General features: G+C 41.5%; 1 protein-coding gene across 1 annotated transcript in view; it reads left to right on the plus strand.

The window, feature by feature from the left end:
• Positions 1-26302, plus strand: part of nrxn3b (neurexin 3b) — a 209012-nt gene that overhangs the window by 33824 nt on the left and 148886 nt on the right. Inside the window, exons 5-9 of the mRNA XM_068753834.1 lie at positions 6723-7024; positions 8360-8404; positions 10064-10225; positions 16431-16869; positions 18952-19335. Coding sequence (XP_068609935.1) covers positions 6723-7024; positions 8360-8404; positions 10064-10225; positions 16431-16869; positions 18952-19335 — 1332 coding nt within the window. The remainder of the gene's footprint in view (positions 1-6722; positions 7025-8359; positions 8405-10063; positions 10226-16430; positions 16870-18951; positions 19336-26302) is intronic.

Raw genomic sequence — 26302 nt, forward strand, 5'->3', positions numbered from 1 at the left:
CTGGGTCAGTAACAGGAAATAATAGAAAAGAGGAACAAGCTGTGTAAAGTACAGTATTTGTTATCGCAGTGCGATTTTACCGTGTGAAATGATGTGTTCAGTCTCAGGAGACAAATGGTAAAATTTGAATTGATATAACCTGAAATGTTTCTTAAGGTAAGGTAAAGGTATTTTTTTTTTTACCAGAAGTACCACAGTAGGAGGTGACTTAGGTGTAGCTATGGGTGGCGACAGCTTCTGTCACCAAAGCTAATAACAGCGGTAGCGTGCCGCTTCACGGTTCATCTACAGGCAGCATGAGTTCCGACAGAGACTGATGGGATGAGGTGGAGGCCCAGCCGAGCTTCTGACAGAACAGATAATAGCCAATAAGGTAACGCCACTCGGTATGACTGACGGGCTCACTACATGGTGCAAAAAACCAGCACAATAGACCACTCACATGTGTAGATGCGCTTCGACATAGATGCATGTATAAGGTGCAGTCATACTAATAAACACATGCGTAAATAACATTCACATTACTGACAGGTTCTTAATGAATGAATGCAGATAATTGCAATGTTAGTGTATATATATACCGGATTCTTATTGTGGTAATCATTTGGTCATGAACAGGAAATTGCATTTTCTGTCAATTGCATGAATCCGGTGCAGAGTGACTTCCCATTCTGGTTCAGAGTTGCGGCTGCCAGGCTGATGATGGCATTCAGGCCACGCACTGTCAGAGACTGTGAGATTGTTGAGGAAAGTAAAACAGACTGTGGATGTCTCCATAGTTCTGTGATTTAGCAACAGAGCTATTACAAAAAAAAAAAAAAGCCATGCTGGAATTAATGAGCTGAAGCACCTGCAGTAATTCAATTTATACATGAAAACTCAAAATAAAAGAATCGGTGAAGTCATTAAAACATGACGTTTTTTGATGCTCAGGAAACTGAACCATGTTCTTATTTTAAAGGTGTAATAGGATACATTTGCTGATTGACACGTCTCTGTTTTGAATTATGAATTTTATGAATTTTGACTTTTGGCCTCCATGAGTTTTAAATTGTAATCTTTGAAATGTAACCATCTGGCTAAGTTGAACATTTCTGCTTTGAATTCATGATCAGAGGAGAGCAGATTTGTTAAATGGTGTTTTTCTGAAGTTTGCAAGAGACCTAAGGGTGGATGTTGTCGTAGGTAGGGGCAGAGACTGATCATTAGCTGCTTCCACAGTTGAGAAAGTGTCATTGAGCAAGAAAATGAACCCAGCCTTCCTCCAGAGGGTGATGAGTGTAGCAGCTTGTGTGTTTGAGGATGGCGAATGAGCGGCAAACTGGAAAGCAAATCGGAATTTAGTGCCGGTTTGTTGATGCACTTACTGGGAAAGTTAAAAGGTAAATGACTTTCACAGAGGCTCCAGAGCAGGTAGTAAGTTTTGACTTGTAATTGATGTAAGTAAAAATCATATTTGAGTTTCAATAAATTGTCAATTATTGACTGATTGTCTAGATTATTTATTTTTTAGTATTATGCCATATTTAGAATTCTTCACACAACCTTTAATAGCGTTCCTTTCCTAAACTGCATCATTTAAGCTCCAGTCAAAGTGCATTAAGGCTGCAGGGTTCATTGTTGCACTTATAGTTTTTTACTCTTTTATCTAAAATCTATATTAATGTTAGGCAAATATTATTATTTTTTGTCTAATAATCTTTTGCATTTAAACTAGAGTCTACAGTGCATGATTTTGCCACTACATGCAAGTTAATGAATACAACTGTATTATTATAGTAACTAGTGGATTTGTCTCTTGGTTGATATTTTATTTTTCATTTAATTAATTAATGAAAGCTTTAAATTCACATTTCAAGTTTTCACATACATCCCTCTTTATGCAATTTCATTTTTCAGTGTTCCCTTACTTTGCATTTAGAATGCCGCTAAGATGTTCTCCTTCAGCTCTTCACCTCCAATTTGTTTCTCAGCACCTCCTCTGCACTTAATTGTTGAGTATGCGGATGAGGTCCAGTCACCACGTTGCTGCCCCACTCCCTCTCTTCCATCTCCACCCCCCCCCCACACCCACACACCTCCTCACTGCAGCGTTCGATCCGCACAATTGCCTCAGTTGATGGGATTGGACCTCAGGCGCCTGCCTCCATTTTCCAGACACCCTTCATCCCTCCATCTTTCACTCCTGCTAGTCACCCCCCCCCCCGTTGTCACTCTAAACCTCATCTCTCACTCCACGGAGACCATCAGCAGCCCATGAGGAGCTTCAGTAACACACACACACACACGCAAACTGAACACTGAAAAAAAATAGCACCCTGACATTAGTGTGGACGTGCCGTTGCTAATGAAGATGCGTGAAGATGATGTATGTTGCTTGCAGAACAAGCATGAGAGGAATCACGCATGTTTCTAATTACAGTTCTGTTCCAGCTTAAAGAGATGATTGTGCAGCTTTTAAATGAGCATAAGACGTCTTTGGCCTCAGAATGTACAAGATACACAGAAGGGGCGTTTAAAGGCTTCAACAACCCAACAGTAATTTTTAAATGTCAAAAAAAATCCATAATTCACACTCCAATCCCAATGAACCATGAAAGGGAAAGAGCATAAAGGTCATGAAATTAATTGGGCTCTGTCCTCTGTGGTCTGATTTTCAATAACTAATTTTATGTAAATCCACCTCACACTTTTCACAGCATCTCATTAAGAGAGAATTTTAAGAATCAAATATGTGATAATCATCAGACGAAGCCTATATCAAAGTTTGTCGGTTTCCATCGCATGCAGAAGTCAAGTGTGACCGGAGGATGCACAAAGCCGGTGCCTATGGGCACAGACATGACCCCGTTCTACACCAAGTTTCTCCAAGTTCACTTCCTCAGCCAATAAGAAGACAGAAACACATTAACCCAGAGGCCTGGTCTCTCTGTAGGTCTATTAATAAAATTACCAGCCCACTGAGGATAATCACAGTGATTTGGAAGTGTGTCACATGAGCTGACCAGCCATGCTCCCCCCTCCGTCTGCACATTTTATTGCATTGCGGTTTCTTTGCAACCCCGTGGTTGTTTCTTCTCAGCAGGGGCTCTTTGAAAAGGTGTCTGAATTAGCAATTCTTGGAGACAAAAATCAAAAAGATTTTTCATCGTTACAGTGGCTTTACAGTACACGTCTGCTTTGAGGGCGGCACAGTGGGAGATGGAGCGTTTGTGGTCGCTGTGTGGTTTTTGGTGCGGTAACAAGGCTTGTCAATGCTGGAATCACAAACGACAGCGCTTCAATGCCAGCATTAACACACATTGTCACCTAGTTTATCTGAGAACCCACTGGAAAGGCTCCTCTCTCTCTTCCACATGTCTACCTTCTGCTTCCCCTCCATCTCCTCAGTTCCTTTTGTTGCACACTCTTCCTTGGTGTCACTTCTGTTTATGTTTATCCCTCTCTCCGTGCCTGTCTTGGCCACTTCCCCTCAGTCTGTGCGTGCAGACGTCACCCTCAGTTTCACAAGGTTAGGTGAAACACAAGATGGGAAAAGAAGTGTCATGGTGACAATTCACTTCAACCTCTCAGATAGATCATGTGTGCAATACTGACGGTGCACAGGAGTCGGCCGTAAATAGTTTTTGACTGGGACATGAATCCATTACAAGCCTTGTAAGCCTCTAGCTGCTAATGTTTGTACTGGTGCATCCTTAAATTGCTAGTCGCATGGCTAGTATTAGCCTCGTGTTAGAAAGCACGGCTTGTGTCATAGCATTTGGCTATCCATCCTGCTTTAACTGTTAGTAGCGAACAGTCTCTTACATGTTTGGCATAAAAGGAAGTAATGAATTGAAGCAGATAAAGGATCTGAAGAGGCACATATTTGCAGATGTTGGAGGAATGCATCGTGCAGGATGAAGCCACCTCTTTGAATGACGTGAAATTCTTGTGGGTGTCACAAAAAGATGAATAACTAAAGGGAGAACTTTCTATCCTAATATCTGGAGCTTCCGGCTTGTTTATCTGCAAATTGTGTAAACATGCACGTGATATGTTGGCTGTCGGCACAGACTGAGTTCATCTCAAAGAGAAAAAAAAAGTGTCTCTAAGACAAGTGTGAGTTGCCCAACTATAGCATCTGTGTGCAGCGAGGCTTACGGGCTTGGCAGTCAATATTTTACCACAATAAATAGAAAGCCTCCTGTGTCTAATCCTATCATTAAATTCATCTCCATTTCTTTGATGTGTCTTAAGTCTCCCCACAGCGATTAGGAACAGTTTGACATCCTGTAGTGATCTTAAACAGGTTGAACGCTGCAGGTTGGATCCTTGTAAGGTGAAAGTGCTCTCTGCTATAGACGGCCCTCGAGGTCATAGCCAGCTCAGACAGCATGGTGTGCATGGCTAGGGTGAGCGGAAGAATATGGGAGATGGTAATGAAGGAGCTAATTGCTTGCAGTGGATGTTGAAATCGAACCCCTGCCCCCCCGGTGCATGGGCCTGGCAGCACGCAAATGGAATATTGATGACTTTGGCGAAAATAAGGGAAAATGACCCTGCTATATGATCGATCGGAAAGCCACAGATCCGTGCAGAACATGTCTCAACAGGCAATACATTTCGCCTGGTTTGTATGGACCCGTATACACTTACCAAGGGTTTAATATTGCTGAGGTGCACAAATGTTGCATTATATCAATTTGCTCTCTCTATTATTCATAGCAACAACGTTATATTGATAGTCTTTACTGCTCTATAGCTGCTTTTTAATTACATCACTCCAATTAATACACATTTGAGAGTGAAACCATAGGCTGGAAATGTTTATTGTTAGTATTTGTGGAGGCATTTATAGGCAAAATATGAAATGAATATGAAAATATGATATGAAGACATGAAAATATTAGAAATATCAAGTTTTGCAGGAAAGTTGGAAGTTGGTTACATAATTTCAAGAGTTTCCTGGGCTTTTGCAGAATCAAATCATATTTTTAGCTCGGCCAAATGTAAAAATAAGAAACTGAATTATTTAAGATCTGCCAATGTCTATGTGGAGTGTAAAAGTTCATTGTCTCCACAGCTCTAGGTGTTTGGCAACGGAGCAATGGGACCCATTTAACTGAACACACTGATGTCATTGTCCATCCATTTTCATCCGCTTATTCGGGGCCGGGTTGCGATGTCATTGTAACCAACGTTATTATCTTGGTTATACATCTGTGTTTCAATAAGCCTCAGAAAGTGTTGGCTGATTTATGCAAAAAGCTATGGAGAAAAATCGTATTTGCAGCATAGATGGCCTGGAAATGCCTCTTACTTCTTTTCTTATGATATTGACAACATTTCCATTTTGCGTTTGATGTTTTCGATAATTGTGCAGCAAAAAAGCATTATGCTGATATAAACTGTAGCAGCTCCTTCTTGCAGTGCCTTTGCAATTTCCTAGATTAGATGCAAGAAATAACTGGAGATGGGGGGGGTTGATTCTGCAATGTACTTTCTGCTACCTCTGTCTTGCGCTGTCTCAGAGTTAATAATGGGTTTCTATTTATTCCTCTGGCACATGGATGAGGGCTTTCACAGAGCCTTTGTTGCCTCTCCTACCATTTCTTCTTGTCTCTGCGATGAGCCCAGACATTAGTTTGGCTCCGACAGGAGAATTTCTCAATGACCGGAATCAGTGGCCCATCATCCCCACAGTCCCTATCCAGTTTCCGTTAAGTTTCTTTCTCAATATTCACATTCAAATGTTTTTTTTCTGTATCTTTCTGGCAGCTCCACAGCACTGCTGCCTCATGTTTACACACGGTCTGATCCAAAATAACAAACTGAAGCCTTACAGCCTGCAGCCAGCACTGCTTTTATTTCTCATAGCTCCCATCTGTTTTCTTGCTTTAACAGGCTCTTTTTCCTCCCGTCTTTTTTCGGCCCTTCGTGACTTCTCCATTAGCGCAAAAGAAAATGCTGGATCGTGCAGGTGAAATAAACTGAGCTGTGTAAACAGGTATTGTTGTCAGGTCACCAGGCACCACAGTAATTAGTGTACTGGTTTTATAAGTTGGCTCAAAGGTTGGGCTCTTTGTCCTATGTGGCGAAATCATTTTGCCCAAATTGACTTTGAGTCTGACCTTGCTGATCAAATTGTATCGAATCACCTTGTTAGAGACGGCTGAAATGTCGATTATTTCATCACACATCATAAAGAAACACTAATCCGCTGGTTTAAAATTCCTACCTTCGAGAAACCTTCTGCAGCAAAAGCAATTTTATTTTTGCTCTCCCACGCTTTCAATCCATCTTCCTCACTTTCTGGCTCACTTTACTGTTTTTCCGTCTGGAGAATGGGCTCAGGTGGTCGCTTTTCCACATCGGAATGATAAAAAAAAATGTAAAATCAGACCAAGCTTGATTTATGCGCACCATTAGTAAGGAATAGTGTTCCATCATAAGTAGTCTTTCTAGGTGCTGCATGTGAAACCTAAACTCGCACTCATATCAGTTATATGGATGGATTATATGGTCTGAAATGAATGATGAGATTATTTTAGCTGGAGTTATCATCAGCAATGCCTTTTGTGTGTGTGCGTGTGCTTTGTGTAACCTAACCTACACCCTAGTTCTCATATTTACTGCAGATATTCAATGATTGATGCGAGGACCAATGAATTCCAGGCTTGTTTCATGTTTTTAAACCTTCTACAATTTCTTTTTTTTTTTCTTCTCCTTTGTTTTTTTAGCGAGGGAGGAGAATGTGGCAACCTTCCGTGGCTCGGAGTACTTCTGCTACGACCTGTCGCAGAACCCCATCCAGAGCAGCAGCGATGAGATCACACTGTCCTTCAAGACCTGGCAGCGCAACGGCCTCCTCCTCCACACAGGGAAGTCTGCCGACTATGTCAACCTGGCGCTAAAGGATGGGGCCGTCTCCCTCGTCATCAATCTGGGTTCAGGGGCCTTTGAGGCCATCGTCGAGCCAGTCAACGGAAAATTCAATGACAACACCTGGCACGACATCAAAGTGACACGCAACCTGAGACAGGTAATCCGGGTAGCAGTGATGGACGGAGTTTGGAGACAGGTGGATTTTTTATTTTTTTTTTGCTTTATATTAGTTGCTTTGGAGAGCATTGAGAGAACGCCGTAAAGATTCTTGCCATTTTCTGATTGGTTTTCATTCCATTGCCGCAGTTAAGTTCCATTATTCAGACAGATGTCATTGTGCCTTTAGATGTATTTTGCAGTTACATGAATTCTTTTAATTTTACTTCATTGTTTAATGTCTTTTCTCCTCAGCGAACAAACAATCACAGGAAAAAGCAGTTCAGCTGTCATTAAAAGCTCAGGATGTGTCATTAATTCTCTGCTTTTCAACTTATGCAACCTGATTTCAATTTTCTGCTGATTCCCTTTTCCTTCAGCTAACTCTTATCTCCTTGCTAGGAATAGTTTTGATGCATGCATAGCGTTATATACTTACACTATAAAGGTGGTGCGATTTATAACTTAGATGACCGATTCAAAGATTTGCATCCGAGATCAAAAACTTTTGTTAGATTTGTAACTTGACTATTTTCTTAATGTGGCGTAAAATGTATTGAGCCCAGCACTGTCTGCAGGGGTCGGTAGGAAGAGAAACAACAGATTGACACCCGTGGATGTATTGATGTAGTGCTAGCTGCAACAAGTAGAGTTGTTATGCTTTGGTCGACCTTTAGTTTGTCTGCAGACAGGTGAGAAGTCATTTAGCAGTGCTGTTAGAGCAGCAAAACAAGTAAGTGCTGATTCCCTGACCATCTCTGGCAGAAATCTATCAAACCACAGGTTAGTAATTAGTTGAAGCTGAAAATCCCAGCAGGATAGCACATAGTTTAGGGGTTTATGAGCTAAGAGTCAAGAGCTGCTTTCTTTCTTTCCTTCAATATTTCTTTCTTTTTACAGCTCTGTCTTTCTTTCACTTTTTATTTCCTCTATGAAAGTCACACTTTGTTCGACCAGGCTTGCAAAAAACACTACACGTTTTGTTGGGTTTGCAGCCATCCTACACAAATATTTGTACGAAAAGTCCTTCGTGTTTAAGTAGTCTTTATTTTATTTTTCCTGTTTTTTTTTCCTGCAGGACTTTGATGTAGAAAATTTGACTAGGATGACAATGAGACACTTCATTGCTGCCGAGAATCTCTGATGTAGTGTTTTTTCACTGAAGCGCTAACTCATCCATGATAAAAACCCATTTTTACTACTAACCAGTATCTAACCAACTAATGTACTAACTAACATCCTAATTCTTCATCGTTTTTTTTTCTGTCCATCCTTATTAACAACCTTTTTCGTTCACTATTCTTTTGATTTCCTTTCTTCCCCTTTTTCTGGAAAGCAATCAGGCATTGGACACGCTATGGTAAACAAACTACATTGTCTGGTAGATATCATTCTTATTGTCTTTTTTTTGGGTTTGCCGTGTGTCCCCTCCCCCTTTCTTCTTTTATTCGTTCTTTGAGTTCCATCCTAGACACTCTTATCAAAAAATGAGGAGATGGGTTTGTATTACCAGGCAATTCTTTCTTCGCTTCTTCTCAATTTCTTCCTTGACCTGCAACAACCTCCTTCTTTACCCCACAATCCCCCATCCTGTTTTTTCACTTTGGCTTTGAATTTTTTTTTTAATCTTTGTTTTTTCCACATTATTGTAGATTTCCAACAAGTTAAGAAAAAAAATATTCCTTTGCCTTTGTCAGGGCAATGTACTTTTTTATTTTGTTTTTCCACACTGAAGGTCCCCATTTTTTGTGAGGACTGTCGTTCAGAACTGACAGAAGCTTACCACAATCCCAAAGATGGTGACCTCAACACCAAGCCCTAAAAGAGAAAATACCACAAAGTGGCAACCCTCAACATTTATTGCGGGAGCTCTGACAGTTGTTTCAAACTCACAATGGCGCATGGCATGCCCACACCTCATTGACTTCTTTCCATTCAAACTCATAGAACCTCAAACTTATCACCCAAAATAACCACTAACACTCTAATTCTCCTGGCTCACCTTCCACCGATCACCGTATCACTCAACTTGCCCTCTGTGTGTGTTTATGGCATGCTGGTTGACGTGTTGTTTGTGTGTCTTGGCCTTACCTTGATCACCTTTACCTCTGGGCCCCTATTCATACCATCTCTAAGAATAAGCATTCTGGTCTATGGTTACTGATTCAGGTCTGGTTCAGCGACATTAAAATACAGTCGTGACGCCTGAGCTAAACCTGATCGGAGATCACCATCAGCTTTTCTGAGAATGTAGTTGAATATGGGCTCTCGTCATGATTGTGCATGAGCCTCTGCACCCTGTGTGGCCTGCTTTGGCTTTGTATGGCACCATTGATCCACTTTCTCCCTTACATGTCTAATTACTTGTGCTTTGTTTGCCTTATGACAGTGATGACCTTTGTTTGCACATTGATGTTGTGTGGAAAGACTCCCTTTGTTTTGCATGTACGTGGATATATAAATGCAGATATGTGAAAGCGAGTGGACGACGCGCGACTGATGGAGTTGGACCGAATGTTTTGGGAAAAGTGTGACTCTGTGTGATCGTGTCTTGTTTGTGTGTGTGTAGGTGTGTGTGGTCACATAAATGTGTACCGTATATGTGTGTGTCTGCAGTTACCAGATAAATCCCGAAACCTAAGACAAGTGCAACCAATTTGTCCTTGGTTTGAACTTTGTACTAACCCTCCCCCAACCTGAAGTTTCAGAACCAAACCTAGAATTCATTCTCTTATCCCCATCAAAGATAAAGAAAATATGCCTCTGCCATAATTTCTTTACCTGTCCTGTGAATCCTATGGTAACAAAGAAATTCCATCATCAAATTCCAAATGCTGTCTGGTCCAAAACGATCACCTCAAGGTACCAAATTATTCTTTAAAATAGGCTAAATGAGAAAGCAACATGCACTGTAAAACCTAAATAAAAGCTCAACTGGCTCATTTGCAGACCACGGAAGGACATGTGTTTCATACACGGCTTTCCATCCAATCCTAGACTGTAATGGGTTGGCTTTGGCTATGTGTTACCCCTGCAACAGGTGACTATCTCCGTTGATGGGATCCTGACCACTACTGGCTACACCCAGGAAGACTACACCATGCTGGGCTCTGATGATTTTTTCTATGTGGGTGGGAGCCCCAGCACTGCTGACCTACCTGGATCTCCAGTTAGCAACAATTTCATGGGATGCCTCCGAGAGGTAAGAGGAACCTAATTACGGACAGATATCTCAATTAGCATTTTAGGGCATTTTTGCGGTGTTGTTGTCTTTAATACTTGTGCAAATGCTTAGCTGGTGTTTACTTAGCCAGAGTAGGTGTCCTAACATGGACAAATATAATAACAAGCATCAGGAAGGGAAAAAAGGGAGACAAAAAGTAAAATTGTATCATCAATTAAAGCTGCCGAGTTGGCCGAGAAAGCATCCGACTTTAAATCTAATTCATAATACTGACTGCATCCTGTGTGTGACAAAATACCCCAACATTGCTTCTGTCACATGCAATTTGCAGCATCAGCTTGAGAGTGCCGCTAAAACGCTTCCCTATGGGTGTAGCGGCCCGAATGAAATATTCGCCTATGATGAAATGCAAAAAAAAAGTGTTGTTTTGGGACATCAATAATGCACTTGCCAGCTCAAATAATATATTAAATGCCACATTGTTTACATTTTCTCACCATTACTTATTTGGTAGCTAGTAATTATAATAAAAAGAGGAATGGGTGTCCTCACATTGATTTCTGCATTTAAGCAGCAGTCTCGCAGTATTTTTAATGTGTTTGTGAAGGGGGCGGCAGAAAGTCCATTCAACATTGTTATTATAGGCAATTTTATCCGACTGTGTAGAGAGCATCTTTTTTGTTTGATCATATATGCCATCCTCTGTGAGACAATTTGGACTGTGTCTTTGACATATCTCAGTGTATAAAAAAAACCCACACCCCTATTAATTTAACACAATCATCCTTAGATGATTCGAATGCTGTTGGAAAATGCAGAATTTTCCTCTTATTGCAGATGCAGTTATATTTGTTGAAATGGCGATATGGTTGAGAAATGCATCATACTTTAGGCTAGGATAAAAAGCCACGGCGATGCATGGCTGCTGGAGCGACGCGAGCTGAAAACGGGGAAAGCAATCTGCTGCAGCTGTGACGATCACGAGGAGGTGGGCTGTATCTCAATCAGGGGTGAAGGTGGTATTTGTGCAACAGCTGCGATTGAGTCTGACAGCTTCTCAGCTTTCTATACCACAAACAGTGAAATCCGAATGAATGAATGGATGTTTTTAATCCTTTAACGTAAATGGTGTAAGGTTTGAGAATGGCACAGATGCCACACTAAGAAAAGTTCTCTCATTCACAAACGTAAAGCAGAGTTGTACTATTAATTTAATGCTAATATACTAAAATTAACAAGATCATTTTCTAGAGTTTTTGTTTGTCTGTTCGCAAGATAACTCAAATAATGAGTAAATTGGACCTGATAAAGAGTAATTTTCTGCTATAAATCTTCACAGAAATGAACTTAAAGTGCTTAAATTAGGAAAGTAATACGAGATTTTAATCACTAAATTTCTTATTCTACAGATGGTGTTTGCTCTTCAACGTGTGTTAATTAAAAGACAAAACAGTTGCAAATGAAAAACCTTTTAAACCCGTTGAGTTCGATCAACGCCTGCACACGTCCGTCACAGCTAAGCTCCACAAAGCACTGCGCATATTTTAACACTGCTTGATTGTTGGTTACTTTGTTCAGTTATGCAAAAGACATTCCTCGATCGGTTCCAACACGATTTAACGAGCTCTTCTTTGCTTCCAAAATACTTCCTTGACATCGGCTTTCTGGTTTAATGAGCACACAATCAAACAAATGTGTGGCATGTAAAACAAAATATCCATGACAGTTATTTTCCCTTGTGGATAATTCTTTTTTAAAACTCATTATAAAAATGAATAGCAATTAACCCAATAGTCGAAAGTAACAATAGCGGAGTCCACTCTACAACATATTCCTTTCAGAAGCTGGTCCTTTCATTACAATCTTTTCAATTTTGACAAACGCAGGCAAAGTGATGTCCTGCCAAACTCTGCCGAGCACCTTCAGATACGTTTGAAGTCTGGTTGAAATAATCTTGCTTTCTTCTTCTTCACTACAGTCCGACACACAAACAAAGCCACACCTGTGAAGTGAAAGTCACCTTGCCTTGTTACTGCATTCGTGGGCCGTCTCTCACAGCTGACATGACATGCTGCAGATGTGATGCACACATTTCTAGCGTAAAACCGGATTGTTACCTGAAGCTATGAATAGATAACACATCCCAGTCTGTCGCTCATTGACGACCAAGCTGTCTAATGGCCGTGATAAATGTGTGTGTTATCGGAAACTGATCATATAGCAGACAACTTCTGATGAACACTGTCCTCAGGGCATCGCTTCAAGCCATTCGACATTTGTACTTTTGCCAAAACGAACACTGACGGGGCAGATAGTGACACAAATCTGGGTACCGGTATATGGGTGGGAAACGTGTTTGTGTGGAAGGATTAGTGGACTCAAAGTTTTTTGAAAGCGATGGGAAGCAGCCCAGCACAATGCATGAAACATGAATGAGCACATGGGTGAGGTCTCCAAGCAGTTGGCGAGGTCCGGATTGATTTATAGGAAGCATTTTCTATATGTGAACACCTTTCATTAATAACTAATTAATAATTATCCAAATGTGGAGCATGTTTAGTGATATTCCATTTGTTCTCTTGAGTTGTCCAAATGCTCTAAAGCAAATGCATATTGGGTTCCTTTTTGCGTTTTCAGGGACTCCAGCTGTCATAATTCACAATGTAAGAATTCTGGTTCGGATTGCAGACGTGTCTCTGAAGATCATCCGAAAATCATTTCTGTTTTTCATTTTTAAGTACAGACTGTAAAGCTGTTTGCGTGCTTTCGACTCAAAATGCAAAATGGAAAATATCACAGAGCCACATTTGCGCTCAAATCTTGGTGGTATCTGATAATAACATGCAGACAAAGAGAACAAACAGAGTGTGTCGTTTTCACTCGCGTGCTTAGCATACTCAATTATCCAGCGCCAGGCTTTCATGACGGGAGTCATTGTTTGAAATGTTCTAGAAATGTTAATCTCGGAACCGACTGGACAATCTATGGAAGAAGGAATCATTATTTTTGATCAGTAATTAGCATCCTGTACTTTCAGCATGTCAGTTTTAAGCATTTTCTTCATATATTTCACCTTTTGTCCAAGATTATTTATTACCTCAACTCGTCTACTAGGTAAAATAAATTCAGTTTTTGTTGTTCCCTGCTCCCACAACTTTATATGCCTTTTAATCCACAACACATGCATGTCCTGCCTATGCTTGTGTTTCGTCATTTGGGCCGCAGCAAGTCATGTGTCTGAGGGAGAGCGGTTAGCTGCCTAGTTACTCCATGGTTAGCCCATTTGCTTGCAGTGCCAGGCATCCATTTCCTTCTGCAAACCCTCCCCTATCGATTAACCGTCCTGCCACGGCAAACCTTCCTCCCAGTGTCGCAGGGCACCTGGAGGCATAAGGGCTGTAAAATGATGGGAGGTAAAGGAGAGGTGAATGTCAGGGAGACGTAGACAGAAGAATGACAAGAGAATAATAAGTAAGTGAGAAGAAGAAGAAGATTTGGGATATTTCTGGAACATTGTTGTTACTGTTGTGTTGGTGTAAATTTCACCCTGCCCTTTTAAGTGCATGCATGCATTTGTTTTTACGCCCCCTTAATGAGCCTGTCAGTGATGGATGGGTAACCTCAGACTTTAATGAAACACCTTTCACTGTTACATCCCTTTATTCTAAAACAGTAAACATTGTTTACAGATTGCGGCATTATCTCTTTATGTCTGGAAGTGTGGTAACTCCAAAGAAACAAATGTTATTACAAAAATAAAGATGTTTTTAAATTCAGCCCAATGATAGCATATCAGATGAATGCTCTTTTTGCTGTTGTCAAATAATTTTCTGTGCAGCGCAGAGAAAAAAAACAAAGGAAATCATATATTTGCCTTTTGTGCAGAAGTTCACGTCTCCTCGCCTCTGACTAAATGGCCTTGTGCAATAAAACTGCAAGATTATACTTGTGGTGCTTAACAGATGATCACTTTATTACTCAGCAAGTAATTGCCTACTCGAATGCTCGAGAATGCTAGTCCCATTCACAAAATAGTCACACGATTGGACTATGTTTGCCAGAAACCCAAAATGTTCCTGGAAGTGACTCGCTTACGTTGTGCGAACCTGTTTGCTGTTGTTCCTTTTAATGACATATTTCTGATCCACTTGTCTGCTAAACGTGAAGCTATAGCCATGAGCATGTTGTCGAAGAATAGGGGGGACACTGTGAGCTGGGCTCCACTCACGGGTGAAAGGTCTGGAACAATCAGCTGAATGTTTTATTTACTGACATATTATTTACTGTTTTTTTGTTTATCCTTGTATGAAGTGAAACCTGAAATTACAGCACTGTAGCACTTTGGCTATTTGTAGAGATTCTGTTCCATCCATGTGAGCACAATTTCACTTTTATTCCCGTTACGGAGGCATCTTTGCCCTTGGACACAAATCTTTTGGGCACTTTTTAGGAGCATTATAAACAAAATCCCATCATCCTCTATTTTATTATGTCTGGGGCCAGTCTTAGAGTTAAGCTTCTAAGACTCATAAAATCAGAACTGTCTGGCCACTAGCGATAGACTAGACCAGCAGACCAGACCGGAATACTGCACACCCTTCTTTGTTTGGGATGAAATAACATTTTCTTATTAATGCATTATTTAAGTAATTGTGATGTAGCAAATACAGTCAAGTAATTATTATTTAATCTTCTGTCTATTCTATAAACTTTTATTTCCTTCATCCATTATTTTCCTCAATATTGATCTGTGTGTGTGTGTGTATCAGTCGTTTGGTGGAATTACCCTGCTTCTTCATTAACACTGGAGCTAAATCATGAGCTGACAGCAGATGTGGCCAGAACCAAGAGGTCATGAGCACTGATCTGAAGTAGATTAGGGAGGAAACCGTGTGTGTGTATGTGTGTGTGCTTGATTTTGCATGCACACCTCCATGCCTCCATCAGCCTGCCCTTGCCAGGGCCCAATCAATACACCATCCTGCAGAGGACTTTATAGAGTCGTCTACAGTCCCTTGTGTCTGCGTTATGAATGGGACCCATAAGAATGTTGATAGGGAGAAGGATAGCGTAGCAAAACACAGCCATAAGAAAGAAGTAGATGAGGTGCACAGAGCCACAGTAGTCACTTCCTCTTTTATAACATCATTTTGGATTCCTCTATCGATTGGCCTGCGGCCGAACGGACAGAATCATAACCTGAAAACAGAGCAGGAGCTTGTTGACTGTGAGTTTAGTGCATGTTCATATAAACACGCTGTGCCTGGAAGAGATTTTAAAGACTTTTGCCTGTCAAACAAAATCCAATTGAGACCAAGGTTTCGGTGATGGAGGTGGGTGCCATGGAACTGGCAAGTTTGATTGATTTCCATTTTAGTGATGCTAGAAAATAATTCTCCAATGGTGGAGCATGTTTTTTTTTTTTTCGTGGCCTGGCAGCATCTAATCTTCAACATCTCTCTTTGTCACCGTCTTATTCACGCCAGTGTCTTTCTCTCGCCCTGGCATCTGTGCCCCTTTCTTGTCGGTCCTCAGCATTCGGGTCACCTGTGTTGATTTACTGTCAAATCTTCCAGGATTATCTGTAATCCCACATCAGTAATATCTGTTTGCTGACATCTGTGCTCCCTCTGACAGTGTTGCTGCTTCCTGCACATACACTGCCCTACATAGAAAGGCCTATCTTCCTCCACAGAAAGAAGAATGATGGGGGAAAGACTAATTTTTCACCGTAGTGGATTCCAATTTGCAAAATTCTGCTTTATGTAATTGACCATAATGTGGGGCTGCACCCTAGTTTGGTGGATTATTGTGTCATTTTTGTGTGACTTATTATTTTTCGCCACATGTTTTTAAAGACTGCTCTGTTGGAACGTTAGACAGAAATGACTCACTAATGATTTGACCATCATTTCCCACTATTCACTCAGCTGGCAGGTGTTCAATCCAACCAAAACACAGTCATGGGCTTGAGGGTGATCTCGTTCTCCTCTTGAATGAATTGAAGCTTTAGTGGAAAATGATTGAGAAACAAATTGAACCGCACACGTCTTTGGAGATATTAGTTTTATCGATCCAGCTGTCTGCGAATCGACAATCTGTGATATAACTAGAGGAAGGCGCGATGGATTGGAGTGTAATTAATTGAAATAAAAAAAATGCATCTAATACTGGACCCTGTGCTTTGGTGAAAAACACACAAATGCTTGTATCTCTTCCCCAGGTGGTGTACAAAAATAACGACATCCGCCTGGAGCTGTCCCGCCTTGCCCGCATCGTAGACCCTAAAATGAAACTCCAGGGAGATGTGGTCTTTAAATGTGAAAATGTTCCCACGCTTGACCCCATCAACTTCGAGAACCCAGATTCCTACCTGGCCCTGCCGAAATGGAACACCAAGCGCGTCGGCTCCATCTCCTTTGACTTCCGCACCTCTGAGCCAAATGGATTGATACTCTTCACCCACGGCAAGGCACAGGACCGTCGGGATTCCAAGGGCCAGAAAAACAACAAGGTGGACTTCTTTGCAGTGGAGCTGCTGGATGGAGGGCTGTACCTGCTGCTGGACATGGGCTCCGGAACCATCAAGGTCAAGGCCACACATGCCAAGGTCAATGATGGCGCCTGGCACCATGTGGACATCCAGAGAGATGGCCGTTCAGGTAAGGAAGGAGGAGACAAACATCCTGTGATACACTGAACTGTCTACTAAAGCAGCGTTAGCATTAGCAGCATTAGCTCTAGTGAGAGTTGCAGTTATAATTGCTGAAATGAACTGTGCTCAGGTTGGTATGTTGGCAGGGCAAAGTGTTTTCATCACAGCACTGATTATTTTTTTATTTCTCTATCTCTATTGTCAGTTCAATAATCGAACAAGCACACAAAAATAAAGGTTTCGATACTTTCCAACATATCCCAATTTTCAGCTCATGTGTTTTGCATCCTAACTGCCTTAAGGGATAAATATATGTTCAGAATCTATATTGACATTTTATATCAGCAAAATGTAATACTTATCAGTTCCACAAAGAAATTTGGAATTATGGAAATTCTTTTCTCTATCATTTACATTTCTATGCAATTTTTCTTTGCACAAAAGATGTTGAGAACGTTTTCCAAATTTAATTAGTAACTGTTTGACTGTTTTAGAATGTTGAGGTTGTTTAGGGTAAAGTTATATAAACTAATAAATCCCTTGATATTAGTTTGACATTGTTACCTACTGTAGCTGTCCTTATTTCGGCATTCATCCACTTTACAAACACAGAATGGCGCACATTTCCTCAATATCCTCATTTCAGCATGATTTATTGCAGGAATAAAGTCACACTTCCTCCAGGTAGCCAATGACTCTATTTCCCTTCACTTCCTTCCATCTGAATGTCCTCTGACCTCAAAACATGGCCGGATACAGAGAAGATATTGGAAAAAGATTGCATTAGAGAACAGGGTTAGAAACTTCTGTTGCCTTCAGCCACACACCATCTCCGCATTAGGTGTGATTCTCTAGAGGACCAGGGTGTGTTCACACTACAGCCTGTGTTATATATCAGGTTAGAGCAGCCAATTGAGCTGTATGCCAGAGCCCGCTGCTTTGATTAATCACCAGTGCAGCCCCTGGTGTGATAGCAGAGCAGAAAGGGGTTTTGTTTTAACATGGAAAATGAGGAATGAGGCAGATATATGTGCACCAGACTGATGGGTTGCTTAAGATCAGGTATAATCACATTTGTGACTTGACTGAAATGTTAATAGGAGTTGCAAGTGAATTAAATTTCTTGCTTTTCTATTTTTAAGTTTAACTCACTTCTTTTCCTATTTTGTAAAGAGTAATTTGTGCTTATTAGGCCACATTAATAATAGATACAATGATTTTCTTCAAAGGTCCAACATTGTTAAATGAAAACGATTCGTTTTATCATTGTTCACTTATTTATCAGCAAACCAGTGCTAACAGTTTGGGATTCACAACAGATTCTCATCATTTAATATTAATTTGGATTTAACATCTCTCTTTAATTACAAGTTTAATAATCTTGATCATAAAAAAAAACTTGAGCATACAGGTTTTTCCTTTGAATGAATGTGAGATCTAAGATCACATGAATAATTAACAGCTATTTATTATGCCTGTAGTATAACTACATTTGTTTACAACTTAAACGAGAGAAGATTCTGTTACCATCGTTGCTTTGCAAATCTAGATGTAGAGTTGGCTTCCATTCTGCTGATGAGACATTTGCAAACTAAAGTATTGCATCGTTACATTTGAACTTTCATCCATTTGTGGATCTACATTGATTTGGGATTTTATTGATGTGTAAAAGTGTTTGGCATCACCTTTGTGTTGATGTATATTTTACACAGAAACACTGTGCAAATGCTTGCTTTGTTTATCCGCCTACTTCATTTGACCACATCCATCTCTTTTTTATTGTTGTAGAAGTTTTAAATAACAAAAAAAACTTGCCTCTGTCTACGCTTTGATGAACAAACAAAGAACTGTCAATCTAAGTGCATTCTTCTTGAAAATATTATTTTTGTCCTATAACAGTTTGTGTGAAGAAGATTTCCTGTTATTTCAGGAATGAAGCAAAATGCTTTCCTCTACCAATTGACAAAGTGTAATAGACAACCTAACAATAACATGTGTTTTCTAAAAGCATGCAACACGCTGACGTGAACATATTTGCAGTGCCGTGCGTCTGGCTGGTATTCAATAATGATTTTACCTCTCGCTCCAGGCATCATCTCAGTAAACAGCCGCAGGACTCCATTCACAGCCAGTGGGGAAAATGAGATATTGGACCTGGAGGGGGATCTTTACCTGGGAGGTCTGCCTGACAACCGAGTAGGCCTGGTGCTCCCCACCGAGCTCTGGACCGCTATGCTTAACTATGGCTACGTGGGCTGTGTGCGGGATCTGTTCATCGACGGACGCAGCAAGGACATTCGACAGATGGCTCAGGCCCAGAATATGACCAGCATCAAGTATTCATGTAGTAAGGTGACTGGAAAACAGTGCGACAGCAACCCCTGCAAGAACAACGGAGCGTGCAAGGAGGGGTGGAACCGCTTCGTCTGTGACTGCACCGGAACAGGCTTCTGGGATAGCACCTGTGAAAGGGGTGAGTTTTTCTTCCAATCAGCCGTCCCCCGTGCGGCGAATGTGTTTTCCCTCTTTAAGTGATCTTTTTAAAACGTATCTGGGCTTGTCAGGAGCCTTATTGATTTGCGAGTAAAAGCAGCTCTGCCCTTTCTACGTCGAAGGAATTAAGTTTGTGTCGGCACACTCGTGGAATAGTGTTATATTCTAACTCATGTCAGTTGAAGGTTTAGGAAAAACCTGCAATAGTTTAGTTTAGGAAGGTTTTCTGTTCTGTTGTGTTAACAATTGGGATGTCGCTCCTATCTGCGAACAATAGCGTTTTTTTCAAGAAAGTGGGCAGTATTAAAAGACAGGCAAGAAATGGGACTTGGGACACTTCATGTACAATATTCATAGATGTTTCCTGAAAAATTTGGAGCAATTCACTTTTCCGCCAAGTTGCTTTGGGATATCGTGGCCTTTTCAGCTGTTTCCGTTCTGGAATTAAACCTCGCACTGTTGCAGGAAAAGCTCTCCTTGTCTGGGTTTTAAGAGCTAAGGCTGGATAGATTAAGTTTTTATGAGACGACAAAGATAGGAACAGTCTAAGCTGTGGGAGATTGCATTCTGGGACCATTGTTCAAATTGTACTCTACTTTTTCTACTTATTTTATCGTGATTTTAGGGGTTCAGTTCTGGTCTTTGAGTCCTTTCCAAAGAAACTGAGGTGTGAGTGTGAGGAACTGAAGTACTTGTCACCGGAATAATGAGTATCAGGAGAGATGGCTGTCACGTCGAGCACCAGAAGTAACGCTGGCTATTGTTAATGATTAAAATGCGAAAGAAGAACAAGGATAAAATGTGATTCAAGCTCTGCGTTTGAGACTACAGGCATTATGGGAACTGAAACATGTCCTTCCTGTGTTGTCAGTAAATAATTAAGATCTAGATCAGTATTTAATGTTTTATTTTTTTAAACCTTATTGAAGAAAGATGAGATTCAGAGGAAGTAGAACATAGATACTTAAATGCTCATGGCATGAAAGAAAAGTTGGCTTTAAGTTGTAACAATGTTGAGCTTATTTCCTGTGCTGTTGAACTGTATGGACGCCGGTACTGTCGGATCGAGTTAACCTCACCTTTGCTGGACTGTTTTCATCTATTTTCATAGCACTCCCACTATGTTGTATCAACATAAGAGGTTGAGGCAGAGGTCTACATGCTAAGAAACACTCACGTCATCCTCTTCCTCTTTCCTATTCTTCTTCCTCCTACACATGCACCTCTGAATGCGAATACCTCTGCACTGCGCTGAGCTACTGGTTGACAACCCTAGAGACTGGAAGTCTGGCCTCCAGTTCTGGAGCTGCAGAACAAAGCCTCGGTCTGTTCAGCATTCCGATGATTTCCCACAATGAAACGCGAGGTGTGCTGATGCTGTCGCGACTGAATGCCTCTACCTTTAAGAGTCTTGGTTCAAACGTGAGTTGAATAGGTCCCGGTCAGCTAGGCGGTTTGGAGGTATGTTGCTGCAAGCTGAACATTTCAAATCCTGTGTTGTGTTTTGCCACTTAATGCTTTGGTTTTAAAATGAAGCCCCTCTGGGAACGCCGATGCTCCACCTTGGTAGCCGTACATTTGCTGACTTAAAAGTGAGCAAGAAGATCCAGGAGCCATCCATAAAGTACAGTTCCCCTCGGACTAAAGTCAGCTTCCAACATCCATCCATCATCTATTATCTTTCCTTTTCAATGCACTTCGGAAGGCCAGGGTCTTAGTGATAAAGGAGTAGACAGACCAGTTCTCTCCTCCATCTTCCTCCATCTCAGAATCTGTAACCCCTCCGATGTGTCCCGGGCTTGATCCGTGGTCAAGGCCTGAGCAGCCTGAGCCTCCTCAGACGTAGCTCACATCAACAGGGCCAGCCACCATTGAAAGAATGACGCTACAGATGGAAGACAGAGTGGTAATTTAATTTGGAGCTCTATTCTCTCTGCTGCTGCTGATGCCACACCTCATTATTCAGTTCAATTCATTTTTATTTCCATAGCGCCAGATCATAACGGAGAGTTATCTCAAGGCACTTTACAGGTGTAGCAGGGAAAGACAGAACCCAACAAGTCCTCACAAGAGCAGGCACTTTGGCGGTGGAGGCAAGGAAAAACATCCATGTAACAGTCAGAAACCTTGAACAGAACCTAAGGCTCATAGAGGGCAGCCATTTGTCTGGACCAGTTTGGTTGAGAAAAAGAGACAGATATATCAGTGGATATTATCTGGATATTTGCAAACTTGATAAATTACTGTGATTTTCACTGCTGTAATCTCCAATGATATTACACATGTGAATTAATTCTGTAGCTAAGTCTCCTGCATCGAACAAAGCAACCCATGAGACATTTTGGGCTCAAAATGACGCATGGTATTTCCTTTTCTCAAAATGAATGTTCACCACTTTGGAATGAATGGAATATTATTCATCATGCTGCTAGAGGAGTTTATTTTCCATCTCCTCCATGCTTTTAAGCAACCCCCGGAGCTCCCCTGTGACAATATCAAACAGCCAGTGGGATGTATTCACACATGGGGTTAGCTATTGATCTCCAACACTCTATATGCTGCAGGAGAGGATTTCACTCCCATGATGAAACAAGGGGTGTGATGATAGAGATCAGGCCTCTCCCAGGGAGAGCCACAAAGGTGATTAATTTACATTACAATCACTGACCTTTGCTGGCGACTCTTCTCGATTGTAAATACATTTTTTGTTTGTTTGTCTGTTTTAACTTAAAACAGATTGTTGGAATCAGTCGACGCCTTTTTTGTGTGACATTGTTTGATTCAAATTGATTTCCTAACGAGGTGCTGGGACGTTTTCTTTGCATCAAATCAAATATTTTCAGCTTTCAACTGCAGACTAAATAGATTTTCCATTTCAGCAAAGCCAAATCTGTCCTTTATCAATAAAAAGGAAATGTCACCACATTTCTACAGGTGTTTAACAACTTACGCTGGTGATACCACCGTTACCACAAAACAAGTTGGATACAGTTCCTCACTTTATAGACATTCAGATGTTAATTTATGACATGGCGAACATTCATATTCTGCTGTTTTGTCATTTCTATCACGATCATGATCAACCTGGTGGATCCCAGAATGCAGAGACAGATGCAGGAGTAAAAGTTTAACAAAACCACTTTACTAATATATATCTAAACGGTGAACACAGAAGAACATAAATCAGAAAACGCAAAATCACTGTACTAAACGAAATAAGGCTCGAACTGGCTGAGGTCTCAGAAAAATGCTAACAGAAATGCAACCAAATCCAAGTTCTCCGTTGCATTTATATTCCTGGCCTGCACAGATAATGTTTTGAAAATAGTTTAAACCCAATAATTGTTTCTCTCTTTTCTCTTTCCCTGGTCTCCCGGCAGTGTTCAGTTGTTTGAGCACATTTCCCTCTCGTGACATTTTATCGCTGAAACACCGGAATGATCAGGAACGAGTGTCTCGAGACGATCGCTCTGTGTTTTTTGTTGAACGAAGCACATTGCTCTGTGTGGTTCCCTCATCTTCACAAGGAGCGGAATGTTCTTCCCCTGTTTAAGAGTGTAAAAATACATCCTGACAGATATTTTAGTCTGTTTGAGGAGATCAAACCGTGCGGCAGGCGACAACTAACAGACACCACCGTTCTTTTGTGCTTGTGGCAGGTTCAGTGAGAAGATGACGGCTCTTAATCTTGTGTTTGTGACTCCTCTTATTTTACTACTATAAATCCGGCTTTCACTCGCTGCTCTTCAAAATCTGTCGCCTGCACACACACACACACACACTGTGTTGCATTGCTGCTTTAACCCAGACCATGAGACATGACAGCGCCTGTGATCAGAGGTCTACTGTGATATCACACAAACAGACAAACAGTAGGGGCAGCATGGGAGCCAGACACCGTCCACTCCCACCTCGAGAGTGAGGACTCTCCTGGCTGGCTGCTCTTCCTGACCTTTAGTTTTGTCTTTTTAAATCATCCCACGGACTCTGGCTAACAAACTGTACTGCTGCCTGGAGGAACACCTTCCTTCTGGAACTGGGTCCTGGACTTTTTGTCACATTGGTCACAGATCGTCAAAATGAACAAGATGGTGTGTGTGTGTGTTTGTCTGTGTGTCCGCCAACCCACTGAGGCTGTGCCAATGTGTCGTGCAGGCATATAATACCGGGGCTCTGGCCCTGATAGATCCCCCTGGTCTGGGCTGTGACCGGGAGTATAGCTCTGCCAAAAACCTGTCTGCCTGTGATCTGAATTCAAACGGGGCAGCTTGGCTCGCCGTGGCCCCGACAGGCTCGTGTGGCAGAGAGAAGTGAGACGCTGACTGCTTCAAATGCAACTGTGTGCACATGTATTAGCATGTTTTAAGAAAGGTAAGCGTGCGTGTCCTGGCACACTGGCAACGGTTTGTGAAACTATGTTTTATTGTCTTCTGCCGTTTGAAGGGTGGAAAGGTTGCTTGTGTCAGCACTCCAGCCGTGTGGGATGTGTCTAATTGGGTTAAATCAGACACGAAGGTTTAGTTCAGTGTAGCACTTTAAAAAGAGGGGATGCTGGCTGAAGATTTACTCCTTCAATAGCCTGCAGTCAGATCCACAGAAAGCAAAGAGAGAGGAAATCATTACCCCGCTGTAACGATAATGTTTCTCAACGGGCTTTGTCCTCTCTCTAGTCTTTGCAAGGCAGCTCAGGGCCTTATTTCATTTAGATTGTTACATCCCATTATGTGAAAAAGGTTAGCCAAATGTTCTTCCCCACAAGGAAAACCCAAGCGCAAGAGATTATTCAGGCTGTATTTGAGCCTCACTCATAGGAGGTGACATTAATTCCAGCCTACCAGGAGGTGCATTTGATGCCACCTGCCAACCGTCAAATGACGGGGATTCTTTAACACGCTGCTTTGATTCAGTAATCGAGTCTCTCCTTTGTACGGATCAGCCACCAAGTTGAGGTTTGTGTGTTTTAAACCACTTGTCGGTCTGTTCGTGTGTCGCTGTTGGGGACTCTTCTTCGGGAGCCGGGTGTTGCTGACAGCTAGCTGTACAGCTAGTAGCCAAGTTAATCAGGCAAATAGGCCTGTAATGAAGTGCGCTTGTCTGACGGTCCTGGGCCAGCGCCAGGGGCTCCCACCGAGACTCTCCACTTTCTGTTTTTCCGCAGCATCCTCACACACTCGCAGATAAACACAATCAGACTCGGATAGACAGGAACGCACACACACACACACACACATCAATCGACTGGAGACAGATTGGATTGTGTCTAATGCATATTGCATTTTCTCTGACAAGATGCCGCCGCCCAAATACAGTAAGTGCTTGTGTTTTCCCCTTAGTGACTCTGACGAGGAGCGGTAAAGACTCCGGGTCTGAGACGAAGGCTAGAAGTGTGTCGACGGCAGTGACGATACACATTTTCCCTGGAGGCCGTGCACCAAATACAAGACTGATTGTTTGATTCATTTAATCTTGCTCAAGCTTGAGTCACGATAAGTTATATTTAAAATCAAGTGATTAATTTCAAAGTAGGAGCAAGATAACACGGAGGCTCCTACAGCACCCTCCTGCTGCTTCTACTAGTGCTGCAATCCCTCTTTTGAATGCAGTCTATAATTAACTCTTAATTTGGCTGCCATTGTTGTTGTGCTGTTGCGTTTGACAGTGAGTAGTCAATACTTAATGTGGCTGGTAAGTAGAGGGGCTCCAAATCCTTGGGGTCTTCATAGAGCTTTTTTTGTACCCAATTTGATAACATATTAATCACAGCAATTTTCCAAACTCATTCATATTTAAATGAGGTCTGCTCCTCAGATATTGAGAAAACAAAAGAGAGTGTCAGAGTGGCTGGAAGGGTGGAGGGGGAGGGGCCTTCCGTGACCTTATAGTCCGATGACAGCCCCTGCACTGCTGCCAGGCAACAATTACTGCCAATTTCCATTGTGAGTCCACACTGCGCACCAGATTGTGTGTTTCATGTGTTTATTCGCAGACCTTCTTCAGTCCGCTGCAGCTGCAGATCCATGGCGCTGTTCTTGTTTCTGTTGGCTGCATTTTAAACAAGACTTGATTTGAAATAAGAGTAGAAAGCCAAGCTCAGTGTAAGGATGGGAAATAGAAATAATGACGTAACTTTTCACCACTTGAGCGAAAGTGGTGAAAGACATCATGTGTATATTTTTATGTTTAACACACACGCACACACTGCTGTGTAGTTTCATGCCTAGATTGATTGGATTAGCATTTTGTTTTTGCATTTTTAGCTCAGTTTGATTCCAAACACACGTTTTAACTTTTTTGTTTTTTTTAAAAGAAAGCTTTTGCACCTGAAGCTACGTTCTAAAGCTTTGCTGAAGCCTACGGCTGCACTTCTTTATAATTAACACATGAGCGAGTTCCATCATTCCCATTTATGTGTCCCAAAGTTCACATATGTAGCTCCTCCACGTGAAGCTGAATGATTTTAGTTTGCCCGACGGCCATTTTTACATTAGAACTGATGGTTTAATAGTGACTCTCCATTGGATTAGTGTCCTGACTTCAGTCCCTGGTAAGGCTCAGTCCACATGTCCCATGCTTCAATTCATTTGTGTCATAATTTAGACCCTCCCTGGATCCTGAACACACATTAGAGTGGTGCTCTCCTTAACATTTACTGTGACATAAGTGTCCCATTATCATTATCCTAAAACTGCAGTACCTGTTAGTAAAATGTAAATCAATCATTTCAAATAATGGCTGCTCTCAGTGATGTATCCTTGAAACCAGTTTGTTGTTTTCACATCTTCAGTCTTACGGTTATTTTAGTCAACCTTAAGCAAGATGGCTCACATTACAGTGATCATCCATTCGGCTTTAACCTGAAAAAGGGTTTAAGTTATGTGAAAACTCGAGCCAGTAATGCTCTTTAATGTCTCTGTCTTCATCTCCAAGGTCTTGTTTCTGGAAGGCAG

Source organism: Brachionichthys hirsutus, chromosome 20 (genome assembly GCF_040956055.1).
Source record: "Brachionichthys hirsutus isolate HB-005 chromosome 20, CSIRO-AGI_Bhir_v1, whole genome shotgun sequence".
Classification (NCBI taxonomy): Eukaryota; Metazoa; Chordata; class Actinopteri; order Lophiiformes; family Brachionichthyidae; genus Brachionichthys; species Brachionichthys hirsutus.